The sequence below is a fragment of the Nerophis ophidion genome, linkage group LG22, assembly GCF_033978795.1.
Source record: "Nerophis ophidion isolate RoL-2023_Sa linkage group LG22, RoL_Noph_v1.0, whole genome shotgun sequence".
Taxonomy (NCBI): Eukaryota; Metazoa; Chordata; class Actinopteri; order Syngnathiformes; family Syngnathidae; genus Nerophis; species Nerophis ophidion.
The window spans coordinates 14,173,880-14,193,264 of record NC_084632.1 but is presented as its reverse complement, the minus strand read 5'-3'; the positions used below and the strand labels follow the sequence as shown (position 1 = coordinate 14,193,264).

The 19,385-nt window shown below is 40.1% G+C and overlaps 1 protein-coding gene and 3 non-coding genes across 5 annotated transcripts; all 4 read left to right on the top strand.

Moving 5' to 3' along the window:
• Window positions 1–5,178: 5,178 nt before the first annotated feature.
• Window positions 5,179–17,806, top strand: ncl (nucleolin). 2 transcript variants are annotated; one of them, XM_061883310.1, is made up of 16 exons: window positions 5,179–5,343; window positions 9,000–9,092; window positions 9,170–9,278; window positions 10,976–11,059; window positions 11,302–11,511; window positions 11,681–11,833; window positions 12,019–12,099; window positions 12,183–12,306; window positions 12,401–12,537; window positions 12,608–12,734; window positions 15,017–15,156; window positions 15,241–15,373; window positions 15,634–15,761; window positions 15,908–16,034; window positions 16,685–16,980; window positions 17,081–17,806. In XM_061883310.1, exons 1-16 carry the CDS (start codon window positions 5,326–5,328, stop codon window positions 17,143–17,145), a joined length of 2,025 nt encoding a protein of 674 aa, XP_061739294.1. In that variant the 5' UTR covers window positions 5,179–5,325; the 3' UTR covers window positions 17,146–17,806. The 2 variants fall into 2 exon arrangements, with proteins under 2 accessions (XP_061739294.1, XP_061739293.1); XM_061883309.1 differs by having other exon boundaries at window positions 15,238–15,373.
• On the top strand, window positions 11,096–11,234 carry LOC133540981 (small nucleolar RNA SNORA57). The gene has a single exon (XR_009803774.1). It is a non-coding gene; the product is annotated as a small nucleolar RNA SNORA57 (small nucleolar RNA).
• Window positions 11,540–11,610, top strand: LOC133540979 (small nucleolar RNA SNORD82). The gene has a single exon (XR_009803771.1). It is a non-coding gene; the product is annotated as a small nucleolar RNA SNORD82 (small nucleolar RNA).
• LOC133540980 (small nucleolar RNA SNORA57) lies at window positions 13,553–13,691 on the top strand. Its single transcript, XR_009803773.1, has one exon. It is a non-coding gene; the product is annotated as a small nucleolar RNA SNORA57 (small nucleolar RNA).
• Window positions 17,807–19,385: the final 1,579 nt, after the last annotated feature.

Here is a 19,385-nt window from a genome sequence, read left to right as displayed (position 1 = left end):
TGCTAACTGCCAAGGACGAACATCGAGTGCCGTGACGCAGACAGAGCAGAGACAGGGCGATATCCCGAGTGTCAGAACATTTGCATTTCATTAATAGACATATATTGTGTCTAACTGGGGCTGCTGAGAATACCCCTTTCCTTCAGTCGCAGCCTCTGTGATGTAACCAGGGCCCTCCCAAATAAATAGAGGAAGCACGTGGGCAGGATTTTAGAGCGTAGTTTGGATCTGTAACTAGAGTACAGAACCAAAAACGTCTCTCCTCTTTGAGCAAAATTTAACTCTGTCTCTGCATGATTCCTTGCTTCTTGTGTCTGTGTAGTAGATATCATCAGTGTTTGAATATATATATATATATATATATATATATATAAAATCTGTCAGGTTCAAACACTGATGACATCTATTAAACAGACAAGAAGCAAGGAATCATGCAGAGACAGACTGACTTTGAAACAGCGTTGCAAACTAGTTTTATTCGTAAATTAAGAACATTTACGAATTTTCACGTTGTTGTTTGGGAAATGACTAAATTTCAATGGTCAAATCAACGTCATCAAAGTCATTGATTAGACGTCGTCACAAAGCATGTTGTTTCAACGTTATGGGTGAGTTGCTCAATGTCATGATCGGATTCAACAAGTTATTTTAACAAATTGTGTCTGCTGGGTTCAGTTCATGCTGATACTTATATAGATTGGTCAGGTCTAGTCTAGCCGCTGGTGCCAAAACCCCAAATATTTTTTACCACAACAAGTGGTATCGTACAGTAGAAAAACAACTGTTACGATGCAAACGAGCAATCCTATTGTCAAAGGCCAATGACAGTCGTTCAAGTGTAATTTCCCTTCATTAGCATTAAGGTATTGTGTGGCGGAACGATCGCTGTGGATCGAGCACCACTATTTGCACATTGTTCACAAGAGATGAGTAGACATGAACAGCCCTGACTTTTTGGGGGTGCAGAGGTATCATGCACTAGTTACTCAGTTGAAATATATCGGACTTATTCTGGACTCAAAGGGACACATTAAAAATGCCAGGAACAAAGTTAATTTTAATTGACTTCTTATTTTACGAATCCGTTCAATCGGTTCAAAACAGCTGATGCGGCAAAACCATAGTCTTCTTCAGTTTGGTCATATTGAATATTGCTCCACAAACACAATGTGGAAAGGGGCGTAGTCTGAGGGCCTGCCGCGGAACGGGGTGTGTAAGGGCCGGCCTCGAAGCCAGCGGCAGGTGAGTGGATTGCCCAGCTGGGACTGGTTATTTAATCACCTGTCGCCCTTATTAGTAGCAGCCGGACCGAGACACGAGGTTGGCGTTGGGGTTTCTGGTGAGCAGACGCACGGACACGCACAGAGAGAGATTCGCTGGACTGTAATGTCAAACATATATTGCTGGAAAGCAAGCCACCCCCTGGGGTTTATGTCAATAAACGACTTGATTCTAACTGTTTACTGGGCTCCTGAAGATCTGTCGGCGTCTGGAGAACCCACCACAAGAGGAAAATCTCTACACACAAAAACACAAAAAAAATAATAACAGAGTAAAAATAGAGTGTCCGCTCTGAGATCGATAAGTTGGGAGTTCAAATCCCGGCCGAGTCATACCAGAGACTATAAAAATGGGACCCATTACCTCCCTGCTTGGCACTCAGCATCAAGGGTTGGAATTGGGGGTTGAATCCTCAAAGATGATTCCAGGGCGCGGCCACCGCTGCTGCCCAGATGCTCCCCCTCAGGCCCCAGTGGGTGATCAATGGTGACGGGTCAAATGCAGATAATAATTTTGCCACACCTAGTGTGTGTGTGACAATCATTGGTACTTTAACTTTAACTTTAACATGAATAAGCGGTAGAAATGGATGGATATTTGACAGAGAACTTACTTCCATATTTAGACATGTTTTATTGAGTTTGTCAATACGCTTTGTCTCTTAAGACAAACAAACAAACAACCGATGGTAATTAATGGTGCGTGATATAGACGATGTATGATATAAATTATATACATTTGGCCGCTGTTGGATCTTTTGATACTATCCTTATATTTTGATATTGCATGTTTATCTTTCTTCTTGTGTTAGGGTCGGCACCGACCCATTTTACGTTTTAAATGCATAAAAGAACCTGATAAATGTTTTGGGTTTTTTTGCATCAAGACTTTTTGACTTTGTCAGGAAACTCTATTTCAACAAAATAAAACATTGTTTTTAATGTATTTTACAGCTGATTCAAGACATGGGTCATAACCGACCCGTTAACATAAGACAGGACTGGGCAATTATTTTGTCTCGGGAGCCAAATTTAGAAAAAAAAATGTGTCTGGGGGCCGATATATCTATTTTTTAGGAAAACTAATACAAAACCTCACAATAAAGTCTGATTGAATGCTAAAAATGTTATGACAGACCGCCTTAAAAACGGAATGGAATTTTTATTTTTTCTGTGAACGATAAAACCCTGAATATTGAGAACATATGAAGGTCACACCCCCTCTCAATCGACATATTTTACAATCAAGACAAATTCAACAAAAATGCAACAAACACAGCGAAATATAAACGTGAAGGGTAAAAAAAACAGCCCTGCGATGAGGTGGTGACTTGTCCAGGGTGTACCTGCCTTCTGCCCGATCATAGCTGAGATAGGCACCAGCGCCTCCCGCAACCCCAAAAGGGAATAAGCGGTAGGAAATGGACGGATGGGTAAAAAACAACAAAAAACACGCCAGTGTCTCAGGGGAGTCGACGGCAGCTATGGACGGCACAAGCTCAGCTTTTATCCGATAAGAACTGACTTTTCAACCACAATTTTCTCACAGAAACCTGCTGGTTGACATGGTTCGGGATCCATGTTCTCTTGACCGCGCTCTGATCCATAGTAAAGTTTCACCTCCAGGAATTTTAAACAAGGAATCACCGTGTGTTTGTGTGGCTAAAGGCTAAAGCTTCCCAACTCCATCTTTCTACTGTGACTTCTCCAATATTAATTGAATAAAAATTGCAAAAGATTCAACAACACAGATGTCCAAAAAACTGTATAATTATGCAGTTAAAGCAGACGACATTTAGCTGTGTGTGTGCGTAATCCTGCGTACACGTCATCATTACACGACGTTTTCAAGATGAAACTCCCTGGAAATTTAAAATTGCAATTTAGTAAACTAAAAAGGCCGTATTGACATGTGTTGCAATGTTAATATTTCATCATTGATATATAAACTATCAGACTGCGTGGTGGGTAGTAGTGGGTTTCAGTAGGCCTTTAAGAACCATTGGATTAGGGCAGGGGTGTCCAACTCAAATACAGAGTGGGCCAAAATTCTAAACTGAACAAAGCTGCAGGCCCACGTTGAACAACTTAACCTTTTAATGGGGACCCAAAAAAGTTTTGCATTGAATATTGAACAAGCAAGGCTTATATAACTTTATAGTGACATGCAAAATTGAGTTTTGTTTGTTTGATTGATTGATTGATACTTTTATTAGTAGATTGCACAGTACAGTACATATTCCGTACAATTGACCACTAAATGGTAACACCCGAATAAGTTTTTCAACTTTTTTAAGTCGGGGTCCACGTTAATCAATTCATGGTACAAATATATACTATCAACATAATACAGTCATCACACAAGTTAATCATCATAGTATATAAATTGAATTATTTACATTATGGTGTTGGTATCGGTGGTGTATATTGTAGCGTCCCGGAAAAGTTAGTGCTGCAAGGGCTTCTGGGTATTTGTTCTGTTGTATTGATGTTGTGTTATGGTGCGTATGTTCTCCCGAAATGTGTTTGTCATTCTTGTTTGGTGTGAGTTCAACGTGTGGCGCATATTTGTAACAGTCTTAAAGTTGTTTATACGGCCACCCTCAGTGTGACCTGTATGGCTGTTGACCAAGTATGCCTTGCATTCACTTGTGTGTGTGTAGAAGCCGCATATATTACGTGACTGGGCCGGCAAGCTGTGAGTATGGAGGAAAAGCGGATGTGACGACAGGTTGTAGAGGATGCTAAAAGCAGTACCTTTAAGGCCCGCCCCCAATATTGTTGTCCGGGTGGAAATTCGGGAGAATGGTTGCCCCGGGAGATTTTCAGGGGGGGCACTGAAATTCGGGATTCACCTGGAAAAATCAGGAGGGTTTGCAAGTATGAGAATTAGCGTTGAATGCAGTGATACAGAGGCACCGCCACTCTAATGTTAATTTATTATTGCCTCAAGGGCCAAATGAAATTACACGTCGGGCCAAATTTGGCCCGCGGGCCAGAGTTTGACACCCATGGATTAGGGGGAACTTGATTTAAAAAAAAATGTTCACACAGAAAAGAGCTTGACAACCACTGACATAAGAGATGGTAAAAGAAAGGAAGGTTAAAAAAAAATTAAAGATGCAAGCAGCGTTGGTCAGGTCCGCCTTTGGCTGCTGCCCCCGCGGCCCAAGCCCTGGTCTAAGTCAGACCTACTTAGAGTTTTTTGTTTCATGTCTCTATGACATTCCTTACAGAAGTTACAAGCAGTTTTGTCTGGGTTTTTTCCTAGGGGGCGCTAGAGCGCAATTTTGACTTTTGGGGTTTGGTTTTTTATTAGATGGCAATTTTCGCCAGTCCTGATATGTGTAAAATTTGGTGAGTTTTGAAGCATGTTAAGAGGGTGAAATCACAGATCGGCGTTTCTGGATGTTGTTGATAAATGGCTTTCGCTTTGCATAGTAGAGCTTTAACTTGTACTTTGAAGCATTTTAAGGGGGTCAAATTACAGCTCATGGCGGCAAAAATGACATTTTTTTTAGGAAACTTTGCGCAGGGGTTCTTTGAAGGTGAGTAAAATCAAAACCGGAGCAGTAATCAAAAGGTTATGTTAAGGGGTTCAAATTACAGCGCATAGGTGCGTAATAAAGAATAATAATAATAATAATAATAATAAAACCTTACAGTTTCAATAGTTTTTTGGGAGACCTTTTGCAATGGGCCTGGCGGACCCTAATAATAAAGAATAAAACCTTACAGTTTCAATAGGGTCCTTTGGCGGACCCTAAAAAAGCCCTGAATGAACCAATAACCTTTTAAAAACGTTCAGCAGGCCGAGGCGCGGGCGCGATTTAAACATCCTCCTTTCTGATTGGACCGCCAAATCACGTGGGGGGTTTCCGCGTGAACGCGCTTCGCAAGAGGGTAAGGAGCGCGGACCCCGCTCAGTCTTTCCTATCCAATGCACCACGGTGAAGGCCCACACACGTGCATCCGCTAGCCACCTACACGACTCTTTCTCAGCCTCTACTCCCCTTTTGTCTCGTCCGAACACACGCCAGCAATCATGGTCAAATTAGCCAAGGTAAGTCGTTTCAATTTTGAAGTATTTTTATTGTATTTTTATGTCTTTGTTCCAATATTTGCTAAGCTCGTGTCCGTCTCTACGCACGCGGCCTTGACGGTGTAATTGTCTTTTAAGAAGGGGATTTCTATAACCTAAGTGTTTGAGCGTGAAATAATAACGACCGTGTCGGACAAAACGTGTGTTTTTGAAAGGGAGCTAAGTCGGGGACAAGCGTGGTGTGTAATGACGGTGAAATAGGCGTTTCTTGCTTTTAAAAAGAGCGGCCATGTTTGTTCCCCCTCGGCCAGGCTTGGTTAGCGCGGCCTGCTAGCTCGGTTTGGAGCTAGCGAGCTCAAAATGGCATTCGTGCGTCTTCTCCGCTTGATCGCTCTGATCTGACGCGGACGTGACGCACACTATTTCGTGTTAAAAGTATTGCATTTTAGAAAAAAAAAATAAAGAAAATCACGCAAGATGGCCGATGAAAGTATTTTAAAACACGAGGGCTTACCTGGTGACATTTTTGTAATTCTAAATGTTATTGCGCAGTTGCCGCCACCGACCTATTTACAACCAATTTTGATTATTAAAAGTGGATTTCCCTGCATTCTTTTTTTTTTTTTTGTAAACACTTCCATCAATATATTTGCACATTGCTACGTTAGCCATTGTGCTAACTAGTTGATATCCACGTGGGGGTTGTGCCCCCCCCCCATGGTGACACACGAGGTGCGCACCTGGCTGCCCACAACGTGGTCTGCTCACTTAATCCGTAACTACTGAATATTAAAAGTTACATACAGTGAATTTTTGTAACTTCAACCTATTTTTCTTGTTGCCAGAATGAGTTCCTTTGTTTGGCAAATAGTCAATGTTAAGTGAATTATATTTATATAGCGCTTTTGCTCTAGTGTAGTGGTTCTTAACCTTGTTCGAAGTACCGAAACCCACCAGTTTCATATGCTCATTCACCGAACCTATCTTTAGTGAAAAATAAAATGCTTTTTAAATTTAAGACAAATTTATGTTTTTGGGAACACTTTAGTATGGGTAACATATTCTAAGTTAGTTATTTGAACACTAGGGGAACATATTCAAAGTAATAAAGACTTCATTTTGAGTTATTTGGTTAGGGTTATAATAAGTACTTTATAATGCCTAGTAAGAGTCGATATGTTACTACTTTGAGTGTTATTACGCAACCGATTAATGGTGAATAGGTTCCCCATACTAAATAGTGTTACCATGTATTTTTTTTTTTTTTTTTTACTGGTGCACAAAATGAACCGTGCATGAACATCACACCGTTCAAACAACAAATTACACACCTGCAAATGCAGTCAGCTGTTGTCGTAGCTGTAATACCCCGATAGGGTGAAGTTTGCATTTACACGATGAGTCGGGTGTGTTTTGACCTCCGCCGAACCCAGGTGAAGAACCACTGCTCTAGTGACTCAAAGCTAGGACTGCGAATCTTTTGGTGTCCCACGATGCGATTCTATATCGATTCTTGGGGTCACGATTCGATAATATATCGATTTTTTTTTTTCCCCCCGATTAAACGCGATTCGGTGTTCATTCAATACATAGGATTTCAGCAGGATCTACTCCATTCTGCTGACAGGCTAGCAGAGTAGTAGTTTTAAAAAAAAAAAAGCTTTTATAATTGTAAAGAACAATGTTTTATCAACTGATTGCAATAATGTAGATTTGTTTTAACTAATAAACGAACCAAAAATGACTTATTTTATCTTTGTGACAATATTGGACACAGTCTTATGTCAAGCTTATGAGATGCGATGCAAGTGTAAGCCACTGTGACACTATTCTTTAATTTTTATAAATGTCTAATGATGATGTAAATGAGGGATCTTTAATCACTGCCCTGCTGAAATTATAACTAATTGATACTGTTGTTGATAATAATCATTTTTGTTTCACTACTTTTGGTTTGTTCTGTGTCGTGTTTGTGTCTCCTCAATTGCTCTGTTTATTGCAGTTCTGAGTGTTGCTGTGTCAGGTTTGGCTTTTGGAATTCTATTGCATTGTTGTGGTATTGCTGTGTATTGGTTTGTTGGATTGATTCAAAAAATCGATAAAAAAAAAAAAGAATCTATTCTGAATTGCACAACGTATTCAAATTTTTTTCCCACACTTCTACTAAAAGCACTTTACATAGCGAAACCCAATATCTAATTTTTACATTTAAACCAGTGTGGGTGGCACTGGAAGCAGGTGGGTAAAGTGTCATGTCCAAGGACACAACGGCGGTGACTGGGATGGCGGAAGCGGAGATCGAACCTGCAACACTCAGGTTGCTGGCACGGCTGCTCTCTCTACCAACCGAGCTACACCGCCCTCACTGTTAGCGTTAACACACTTTTTGTCGTTTTTTTAACGCATTGAAATTACGCAGTTAATATTTTAAAAGCCCACAACACATTCTAAAAATACTAATAAAATAAGCATAACAAAGGTGGAATATCAATGCTTACAGGTAGGGCTGGGCGAAATTGCCTCTTTAATACCGCAATATTTTTAGGCCATATCGCGATATCAGATATATTTCTCGGTATTTTGCCTTAGCCTAGAATGAATACTGGATACTAGGGGTGTGGGACAAAACTAATTGCGATTCCCACGTTGTGCGATTCAGAATCGATTCTCTCTTCTTTTTTTCTTTTTTTATCTCTTTATTATTTTTCATCATCAATCTAACAAACCAATACACAGCAATACCATAACAATGCAACCCAATTCCAAAACCAAACCTGACCCAGCAACACTCAGAACTGCAATAAACAGAACAATTGAGAGGAGACACAAACACCACACAGAACAAACCAAACGTAGTGAAACAAAAAATATTATCAACAGTATCAATATTGGTTATAATTCCAGCACAGCAGTGATTAAAAATCCCTCATTGACATTATCATTGAAAATTACGCAGTAAATGAACTAAAAGCCCACGCCACATTCTACAAATACTGTAAAAAATTAACAAAATGGAAAAACGTGAAATGTAATTAAGAAAAAGTTGCAATTTTGACTGATAAAACAAAGCTGTTAAAACTGTCATTGCTCAAAACATAATATTCAATCAAAATCAATGTTAATATGAATTATTGACTTAACTAATTCTCTGATTACTTCACATCAAATATTCCACTTTGAAAAAATATTTTTTGTATATTTTGTATGTTTGCCATAAAAACAAAGTTTTCTTTGACAAAAAGGGCAGAAACAAAAGACTTAGAATTGAAGTTGATGCAGACTCTAGAGATTTAAACATTAAATAAATGTATGTATTCCCTGGCACACCATTATCATTTCATGACCGAAGCAAAAAAAATGTTTTATACTGAAATAAACACACAACTTAAATACAAATATAGAAAAATGTACCAGCAGCGATTAAGTTTATATCCATGAAGGGAAGAAGAAAGTGAATAAATGTTTATAACCGAATACATTTACATATGCATAAATAGTTGTATTTTTTTTTATGAATTAACATTTATGGTAACCTTTTTCCAATACACTGTATAATGTGAGATTTTACATGATGCATACATTTATCATTTTAAAACGGACTTCATTTTGTAAATTCCTGGTGCCAACACTGATTGAGTTACTTTTATTTATTTTGTTTTACATCATTCCACTTCTAGGCAGCAAATAAACAAGTAAACCAGAAGAAAAAAGCTCCCCCGCCTCCGAAAGACGAGGAATTGAGTGAAGAGGAGAGCGGCGAGGAGGAAGAGGTACCCTAATATTTATTTCTATTTATTGTTTTACTATTTCTACTGTACTCACTTTCCACTCTTTTGAATTTTGCCAGGCTCCTCCCCCAAAAGCGGTAAAGAAAGCGACACCAGCGAAGGCCACCAAAGCTGTTAAAAATGGCAAAGCCGTCAAGAAAGCTGAAAGTGAGGATGAAGATGAGTCAGGTAAGCAATCAACAGGCTAGATTATTTTTTCAAATTACATGCCATGCACAAATCCAGAATATAAATTATGGTAGGTACCCTAGTGTAATTTTACATTGTAAGTCGCCCCTGGCCTTTTAAGATTTAAGTTTTTTGTGTGCCATTAATTACAGAGTAGTAAAATAATGTAGAAACCAAAGTAGATCCATGACAATACAGGTTGTATTTGAACATTTAAATAGAGTTGCGCGATACCTACCACGGATGAATCCTTTAATACTATCGTTAAATTGTAATAATGCATGTGGATTAAACATACTTAACCGTGTCCTACAAGGATCAGGTGAATGTGCTGTTGGACAGGGCTATTCAACGGGCGGCTTGGAAACCAAAATACAACTTACTTTGGTAGAGAACTTTTTTTGTATTCAATTTTTAAGACACTAGACCGCTGTCCTAAAGATGACCTTTGACGAGCTATGCTTTGTAGTATGTCCTTCAAACTGCAGAATGCCTCTCTTGCAAAGACAAAGCTGTTTTTTCAGAATTTTGTAACCCTGAAAAAATAGACATGTATATTACAGAAAACGCCAGTTCTCTGGAGTATACAAAATGGAAATGTAGCCCCCCAAACAATTTGGTTTAATAGTCCCCCTGTAGGATATGCTAACTGCAAGTTGGAGCTCTTGGAAGTAAATAAAGGTGGACAAATAGATACAAACATCAAATGTAGCGATACCAATTGTAGTATTGGTATATAATCGACACTACAGCGCTATTCAACTGGTGGTCCGGTAGCAAAAATCAAGCCTGTCAATGACACATACCGTTTCCCGGGTTTAGTAAAAACCAGTGAGGTTTTGCAACAAATTCCTAAAAAACACTAGCGTGTTCTTGTTGTATAGAGACACTCATGCCACTTTTAACACTTAAGAAGATACTTGCTTTGACATTTTAACCTTCATAAACCAGCAGACTCTGGTATTTTGCACAACAGGGCTATTTTCCTCAGAAATTTGTAACTGATAAAATACCTAAATGAAATGCCCCCTGCAAAGGATACTGGTTCATAAAACAAGAATAACTATATTAGCATTGTAGTTGAACTTAAATGTGTCCCTAGAACAATTGCTATAGTTGATCAATGATTTTTATCAAAAGAATCTGTCATTTTGTTTACAAATTCTAAAAGTTAGGTCGCTGGAAACAGGACATTTAGGGCAAAAACCAAATGATTTAATAACACATTTTTTTTATAAATTGATATCATTGCACTGCCATTCTGTTTTTGATTTATAATTGTGATGAAAAAAAGTATCCCCATTGGTATGACCTGTATCTACTTGGTATTGGATCAACACCTACATTTGTGGGATGATTCCAAACTGATATAAAGTATCCAAACAGAAAAAAAAGTCTATTACAATGTAACATAAGTGTAGATACAAACATGTAAATGTAACCAGGTATTTATTAACAGTAAATTAGCAAGTAGATGAATAAATTTGACAATAATACAACTGGTAATGACACAATATGCTACCGCATACGCCAGCGCCCAAAAAAGTAGCCCCTGTAACCCGTTTGGAAATAGTTGACATTTCCATACCAAATATATCGTTATCGCAGGATCCAGCAATATACAGGATATCGTGATAGGCTTTAGGCATATTGCCCATTGTTACTTTTATACTAATGTCGATTTGTCATTCCCACAGAAGAGGAAGCACCACCCCCGAAGAAAGCTGCTGCTAAAGCTGCACCTGCCGAAGAGTCCGATGACGACGACGAAGATGATGATGGTAGGTCATCTATTGTTTTTATGCATTATTTCCCACCCTCTGTTTCTTGGCACACTTGTGGTTGATAAGTACTCATGTGTGAAATGTTTGGAGGAAAAGTAACAAGCAGCGCTATGTCTTCGGTGCTGGTGTGTTTAATTGTCCATCAGTTCTATCCTCAATCGCTGTGACATTAACCATTCAGCATTTTGTGGTTTTCATGGATTTGGGGGTAATTGCTGATTCGGTATATTGCCTCCTAGATGAAGAGTCTGAAGAGGAAGCCCCACCCCCCAAGAAGGGAGCCAAACCCGCTAAGCAAGTGAAAGGCAAAGCTGCAAAGGAGCCTTCAGATGACGAATCAGAAGAAGAGGCCCCACCTCCTAAAAAAACTGCAGCGAAGCCAAAGGCCAAGCCAGCTAAGCAGGATGATGATGATGATGAAGATGACGACGATGATGACGAAGAAGATGGTAAGCATACGATTTTTTCTTAGTCTAGATTGCAAGTGATGACCACATGGGACTTAATACTGACAATTAGTGATGTCACCATGCATATATCTGATGCAGCGCGTATATGTTGAGGTTTGCATTTAACAACGGCTACCTTTTTTAACTCAATGGCTTCTGTGGCTTTCAGAGTCTGAAGAGGAGATGGATACCACACCTGCCCCAAAAGCCGCCAAGGCAAAGAAAGCGGGCATGGTGAAAGCCGAGGAAGGGTCGGAAGAGGAAGACGATGAGGATGAGGACGACGACGATGAGGATGACGACGAGGAAGATGACGAAGAGGGTAATTCATGGCGGTTAAAAAATTGTGCACTGCTGCTTTGGAACACTTTTTTTTTTTTTTTGGTTCAGTCATGTTAGCATGTCAAGCATATTTGCTCACATTGTGGTTTGTTCCTCCAAGATACTCTCCCCACCTAATGCTTCTCTTAAAGTGGAATGGCTGAATTTTGCGTGTTTCTTTGACAGAAGCCCCAGTTACCCCTGCTAAAAGGAAGGCCGAGGGTAAGGACACACCACCTGCCAAGAAAGCAAAGTCAGATGGCGAAGGTAAAACCGTTAATTCATTGAGCAACCATTGACCCCATCTTTATACTGTTGTCACTGAAAGTGTATCTTCCCTGTTTTGTCAGGTTTCTGTTTGTATATTGGCAATCTGAACCCTGAGAAGGACTTTGATGAAATCAAATTGGCGCTAAGAAAATTTTTCTCCAAGAACGATATCGAGATCGCTGATGTCCGGTTAGGCGGCTCCAGGTATGACTTGTTAAAATATCAATGCTAGTATTTTAGGGATTTAGTGGCTGTGTGGAACAAACATTTTTCAATGTTTTGCATGGTGTTCTTTTAGGAAATTTGGCTATGTAGACTTAGAATCTGAGGAGGAGGTGCAGAAAGCAATGGAGTTGAATGGCAAGAAGTTTATGGGCCAGGAGATCAAGCTGGACAGGGCAAGAAGCAAGGATAACGCGGCTTCTGGAAAGAAAGGTATTTGGTGACTTTGCTTTTCATGGTTGAGGATATGTACGACATTCTGTTTACACTGCTTTGTCCACAGAGAGGGAAGCACGAACACTTTTTGTCAAAAACCTTCCCTTCTCTGTTACGGTTGAGGAATTGAAGGAGATCTTTGAAGAGGCAGTTGATGTCCGGATCCCTCCTGGCCAGAACGGCTCCAACAGAGGGTAAAAAAAACAATCCTTGTATGTTCTGACTTAAACTTTGAATGTGACGCTATTGCCAAAACGTCACAGTGTAATAGGGATGTCACGGTATGAACATTTCTTGTCCTGGTTATTGTGACCCAAATTAAAGAGATTCAGCCCAGACAGGTCATCTAATCATACTGAAGCCCGGCTACCCCCTTTCGATCACTCTTATTCATTCGCCCATCGGCTGTGTGCGAAACAAAGTTAAGTATTTATTCAATGATTGTCTAATTTGGCTCCAGCACTGAGACGCTACGACATCAATGAAAAAAAGTTGTGCCGAAGTCGCTGGTTGTAACCAAAAGTTAAATTTGCTCTAATGCATTTTTAGTCAGTGAAATGCTAAAATAAAATAATACATTTGAACACTTGTTATTAATTTGTTTTATCAGGATCCGCTGCTGCAACAATGTACAGTCCTTTACTGTAATACTCACATTAAAGTTATACAACCAAGGCCCCTTTTCCATTAGTGGTTGAAGCAAAAGTTATATTTTACCAATTTTCTGCTTGAGATTTTAAACTGTCACTCTGATTTCTCTCAGCCAAGTGACATCTAGTTATTACTGGCTATAGCAAGACAGCACCTCAGGTGAATTTTTTTTTGCCCCTTTTTGTTTGCGTGCATACATTAAGGTATTTCAATTGTGAGTAAAAAAATACCTATATCAAAGACAAAGCAACTCCTTTTGTGATAGGCAAAGCTGTCTCCAAAGGGTGCACACATGCTCATGTCGTCGAATTAGTTTTGTCCAAAAGCAGACAATGCATGATTTAACTTGTGTATTTCCCACCCTCCATTTCTTGACACGCATGTAGTTGATCAGTACTCATGTGTGTAATGCTCGGAGGAAAATTAACATACAGCGCTATGTCTTCGGTGCTGGTGTGTCTAATTGTCCACCAGTTCTATCCTCAATCGCTGTGACATAAACCAGGGGAACTCTACCTATTTTTCTGGAATTTTGCCTATTCTCGATCCTTAAGAGACAGAACAAAAGTTTTTATTTTTGCCTTCTAACTTAAAAAAATGGCTCGTTCTTGGTGATTAGTAATGCAGCTAATGGAAGCACTCAACTCTCTCTAAATAACTCTAAAAATGCTTTCAAAAATGTCAACAATGCTTCATTTAAGTTCTGTAACCTGTATAATCAAACTAGCGACATTGTGAGAGCAAACACTGAGGAACTTTTTTTTTTCAAGTCTAACACTGGCTTTGGAAACTTAACTATGGCAAGAGATTAGCTAGCTTCTACGTCAGCACAAAGCGCGTTGTTTGTAATGCACAACAATGCAATAGGAGACAAATCTGGACTGACTGAAAAACATGTACAATCATATTACAGTATCTCTAAAGTTTTAGCCCACATTTCCTGGTTTGTTTGTACACAGCTAGCAAGTCAGCATAGCATTATACACTCATGACGTAGAGCATGTATCATGCTCAGTGACTCACTCTACGGAGTTGTCTGTTAAGTCCATTTTGCCAGGGATGTTTTTTTCGTTTAATTATGGGTAAGCACTCCCATATATTGTCCAAATGGTTTGGCTTCAAATTTCTACACTTTGTAGCTTCAATCCACTTTTACCTTACTCTCAGCTTCTGTCTGCTACGCTCACTCTTCCTTTGTGCTGGCTTTTAGATCTTATAGGATTTTAATAATTTGTCCAAAAAATTATTTTCGTTGTTTGTTACTAAATCTGCCATCATTAGTAAACATACTCATGCTTTTGTATCGGGAAGGGGTTGTTGCTGGAAGTCAAATATTCGCTGCTATGGAAATGGAAATTAATGCGCTGAAGAATTAGTCCAGGCAATTATTAAAACCAAAACGCGGTAAATGTTATACATATTGTTACGAATGTCTGTTACTACATTATATATAAGCTTGCAGTCAGTGTGTGTATATAAAACGTTGATGGAGGGCTTTGAATGCTACAATGGTGAATCCTATTTGCTACCTCCAAGTAATTTTTATCTGTAAAATCCCCCCCCCAAAAAACGTGTCCCATAATTGTGAACAATAAGCAAAATTCCCCCAAAAAACTGCAGATCCCCTTTAAGCATGATGTTAAGCGCAGTTTGAGTAGTTGATTAGCTTGGGTAATTACTTTGCAATTAAAAATGTTTTGTAATGGTGCTTAGTAGTATTTTGGATGTTGGATTTAAATTAATTCTAGCATCTTGACTGACCAAGGTAGACATATCTTCATTAAGGAAAGAAAGGCAGGCATTAATTTTCCATTTTCTTTGACAGCATTGCCTACCTTGAGTTCAAAACTGAGGCTGAGGCAGAGAAGACGCTAGAAGAGGCACAGGGTTCCGACGTGCACGGGAGGTCTATTATTCTAGACTACATAGGAGAGAAAAGCCAGAAAGCTGCTCCTAGGGCACAAGGTAAATAGTTTGTGCCATGCCTTGTGTGTTTTCTATTCTAAGTGATATAAACGTGAAACTTTACATATATCTTCCTTCCAGCAGCTGGAGCAGCAACCGCTAAAACAATAGTGGTGAATAATTTATCCTTCAACGCCACAGAGGACATCCTGCAGTCCACGTTTGAGAAGGCCGTTACCGTTAAAATGCCACTTAGAGACGATGGCAAGCCTAAAGGGTGAGCAAGTGCCTAAATTGTGCCATTTCTGATGTAGGGTAACTTGCATTTAGCACCTTCTCATGAGCTCTTCATAATCTTGCCATGATTATGCATGGATTCGCACGAGAAGCAGAGCCTGTGCACAGTTTAAACCAGCCGCACTTCTGTTATGTCAGGGTATACGGCCATGTCTGCTGTGCTACAATTACTCTCCGTAAATCCCGGCAAACTTTTGGTGTTTGGAACCTGCATGTTCATCCCCCGTTTGTTGTTTTCAGCTATGCTTACTTAGAGTTTGATAGCATAGAAGACGCCAAGGAAGCCATGGACACTTTAAACAACACAGAGATTGAAGGCCGCTCAGTCCGGCTGGAGTACAAGGGAGAAGGAGGCAGAGGAAACTCTGGTAGGTCTTCAAACTGCAGTCTTGTTCTTATAGGATAAGAAAACCTGAATCTTTGGAAATTCTGTAATGATATAAAAGTGACACATCCCCTAACTTAATGCCTTGGTAATGAACACGCAAAAAACTAACTGCCCTTTTGTTTCTAGGTCCAACAAAGACACTGTTTGTCAGGGGTCTCACAGAAGATACTACCGATGAAACCCTCAGGGAAGCTTTCGAAGGTGCTGTGGGTGCTAGAATTGTCACAGACCGAGACACAGGGTCTTCCAAAGGGTAGGTTTGAAGTGTGAGCTCTCCTTGATCACCACCTGTCCTGCAGTGACTAGAGACAGGCAGAGAGAGATATATATATTCATATAATTATATATATTTTATATATATACAAAAATCACAATGTTAATCTTAAAACAAAACGCTACAACTTCAACCATATCCCAGCTTTATGATACTTATAAACATTTCGAGAAAATGTATCATCCCTTATTTCAATCACCATCACAGCTTTTATTGAGGCTAAAAGTATGTGGGGTCATTGGGATTTGTATATTTAAAAATGTAATTGCTTTTGTTTTTGGCCAACTCTTTTATACTGACTTTCACACAGTAAATTAGTTCCTTTAGCTGGCTTAACATTTTTATTTAAATTAGTATCTACTGTATCCCTTTTATACAACTGAGATTGTGTAAAATGCAACCATTTCAAGATTTTACAGTGGATCAGTTATTTTGAACCCATTTAAAGAGCTTATTAGTATTTAAAAAAAAAAAATAATAATAATAAAAAATTGTGACTAGAATTGGCCTTTGCATTTTGCAAGTAAAGGCCAGTTCCAAATTGAATATATATAAAAATGTGTTGCTTAGGTGAGTGTTGTTGGCAAAATTTAATGGTTTCTTTATAATTGCCTTTTTTTCCTCTTTAGCTTCGGCTTTGTGGACTTTGACACGGAGGACGATTGCAAGGCAGCCAAGGAATCTATGGAAGACGGCGAGATCGATGGAAGCAAAGTGACCCTCGACTATGCCAGGCCCAAGGGTGACGGCGGATTCCGTGGAGGCCGTGGGGGAGGTTTCGGACGTGGCGGCGGCTTCAGAGGAGGTCGCGGAGGTGGCTTTGGCGGCCGAGGTGGCGGTTTTGGTGGTCGTGGTGGTGGCGGCTTCGGCGGCAGGGGGAGAGGAGGTCCTCGTGGAGGTGGTCGCGGACGTGGTGGCTTCAGAGGTAAATTTGTAGCAAAATAAGTACTAGACTTCATCAACAAGAGTAACCGTTAGTTCACCTCTGATCTCCTGGCTGACTACTAAACCAACTGTCTTTGTAGGTGGACGAGGAGGCGGCGGATTTGGAGGCAGGCCCCAGGGAAAGAAAACCACGTTTGATGACTAAATCCTTTAGTCTTTTACTTTTTGAAAGGACTCTGTTTCATCAGTTTTCAGAGCTTTTGGACATTCCAGAAAGTGTCGCTATTTAACTGTAAATGGGCATTTTAGCCCTTATATTTAGAACCCTCAAACTTGACCCGACCTCCTTGTGCCAAAATGGCACGTTTGACCTTTCAACTCATGTGAGAAGTGAATGTCTTGAACGATATCCAACAGCACCCCTTCACGTCTTTAGTTTGTGTTTCTAAAGGAGTGAAATGTATGTAGTGGATCTGGCAACCAAATTTGCTGTGAAAACTGAGCTAGTCGTGTTTTTTTTTTCTGTTTCCCAGATACATACATGTGTAAATTAAACAGTTTGTATGATTTCCATTTTACCATTTGTAAAATACACTTGTATCCACTTTTTGTTTTTATCGTTTATCAGTTAGTTTGCTTTAGTCCTGCTTGTATGTAATGTGTAAAGCATATTTTGATAAGAGGATTTGAGTCTACTCAAGAGTTTGGTGTTACTATGGAAAAAAGTTTTCGTGTTTATTGGGATATGATCTTGTTCGAGTTGAAGGATGAGTGCACCTCTGTGTAACATAACTTGTAGTGTTAAACTGTTTCCCATCTGAGAATCTAATTGCCTCATTGAATAAACCGCACAGGTGATTTTTAAATCTGTCATGATCTCTATATTTGGCTTGCCTATAAATGAGGTCCAAGTCCATGGTTTTCGCCTGAAAAAGGGTGGAGTGACATCTCCGGGTTGGGGAGGAGATCTTGCCCCATGTGGAGGAGTTCAAGTACCTCAGAGTCTTGTTCAAGAGTGAGGGAAGAGTGGATCGTGAGATCGGCAGGCGGATCGGTGTGGCGTCTTCTGTAATGTGGACGCTTTATCGATCCGTGGTGAAGAATGAGCTGAGCCGGAAGGCAAAGCTCTCAGTATACTGCTCGATCTACGTTCCCATCCTCACCTATGGTCATGAGCTTTGGGTTATGACCGAAAGGACAAGATCACGGGTACAAGCGGACGAAGTGAGTTTCCTCCGCTGGGTGGCGGGGCTCTCCCTAAGAGAGGGTGAGAAGCTCAAAGGAAAGCCGCTGCTCCACATCGAGAGGGGCCAGATGAGGTGGTTCGGGCATCTGGTCAGGATGCCACCCAAACGCCTCCCTAGGGAGGTGTTTCGGGCACGTCCGACCGGTAGGAGGCCACGGGGAAGACCCAGGACACGTTGGGAAGACTGTCTCCCGGCTGGCCTGGCAACGCCATGGGATCCTCCGGAAGTGGCTGGGGACAGGGAAGTCCGGGCTTCCCTGCTTATTATGCTGCTCCCGCGACCCGACCTCAGATAAGCAGGGTAAGACTGATGGATAAATGAGGTTGAAAGTATTGAACCATTTCTAGTGTATGTATAATGTAAACCAGGGGTCACCAACGCAGTGCCCGCGGGCACCAGGTCGCCTGTAAGGACCAGATGAGTTGCCCGCTGGGCGGTCGTAAGTGATCCCGGAGTGACCACGCTGTAAGCCAGCCATGAAATTTGCAGAATTGTCCGGTATTTTTGCCAAATGTTGCATCTTTACCAAGAGCCCCTCAATGCCGGGCAATGCCATCTTGTTAAGAAAAGGCGTTAACAAAATAAAAGCATGTAAACAACATACGCAAATGTGCGATAAAATAATTGTCGGCGTTAATAGATTGATGAGTTAACTCATAATTAACGCATTAATTTGCACACCCCTGATATATATATATATATATATATATATATATATATATATATATATATATAATGTGTGTGTATTTATTAAAGGTAAATTGAGCAAATTGGCTATTTCTGGCAATTTAAGTGTGCATCAAACTGGTAGCCTTTCACATTAATCAGTACCCAAGAAGTAGCTCTTGGTTTCAAAAAGGTTGGTGACCCCTGATGTAAACCATAGCCAACAGGAAGCTCATACCATAAAAAGGTGACGCTGCCTGCTACGATGGACAATGTAAGAAAATGGGCATCTATCAGTCTGGTTGCCAGATTGAAAATGACAAATTGCTGTACTTAAAGGCCTACTGAAACCCACTACTACCGACCACGCAGTCTGATAGTTTATATGTCAATGATGGAATATTAAAATTGCAACACATGCCAATACGGCCTTTTTAGTTTACTAAATTGCCATTTTACATTTCCCGCGAGTTGTCTTGTTACAACGTTGCGGAATGACGCGTACGCGTGACGTCACGGACTATCAGGAAAT

Coding starts and splice junctions, on each gene's coding strand:
- ncl (XM_061883309.1), top strand. Junction 11,060..11,301: donor CGACGACGAAGATGATGATG/GTAGGTCATCTA, acceptor ATTGCCTCCTAG/ATGAAGAGTCTGAAGAGGAA. Junction 11,512..11,680: donor CGATGATGACGAAGAAGATG/GTAAGCATACGA, acceptor TGTGGCTTTCAG/AGTCTGAAGAGGAGATGGAT.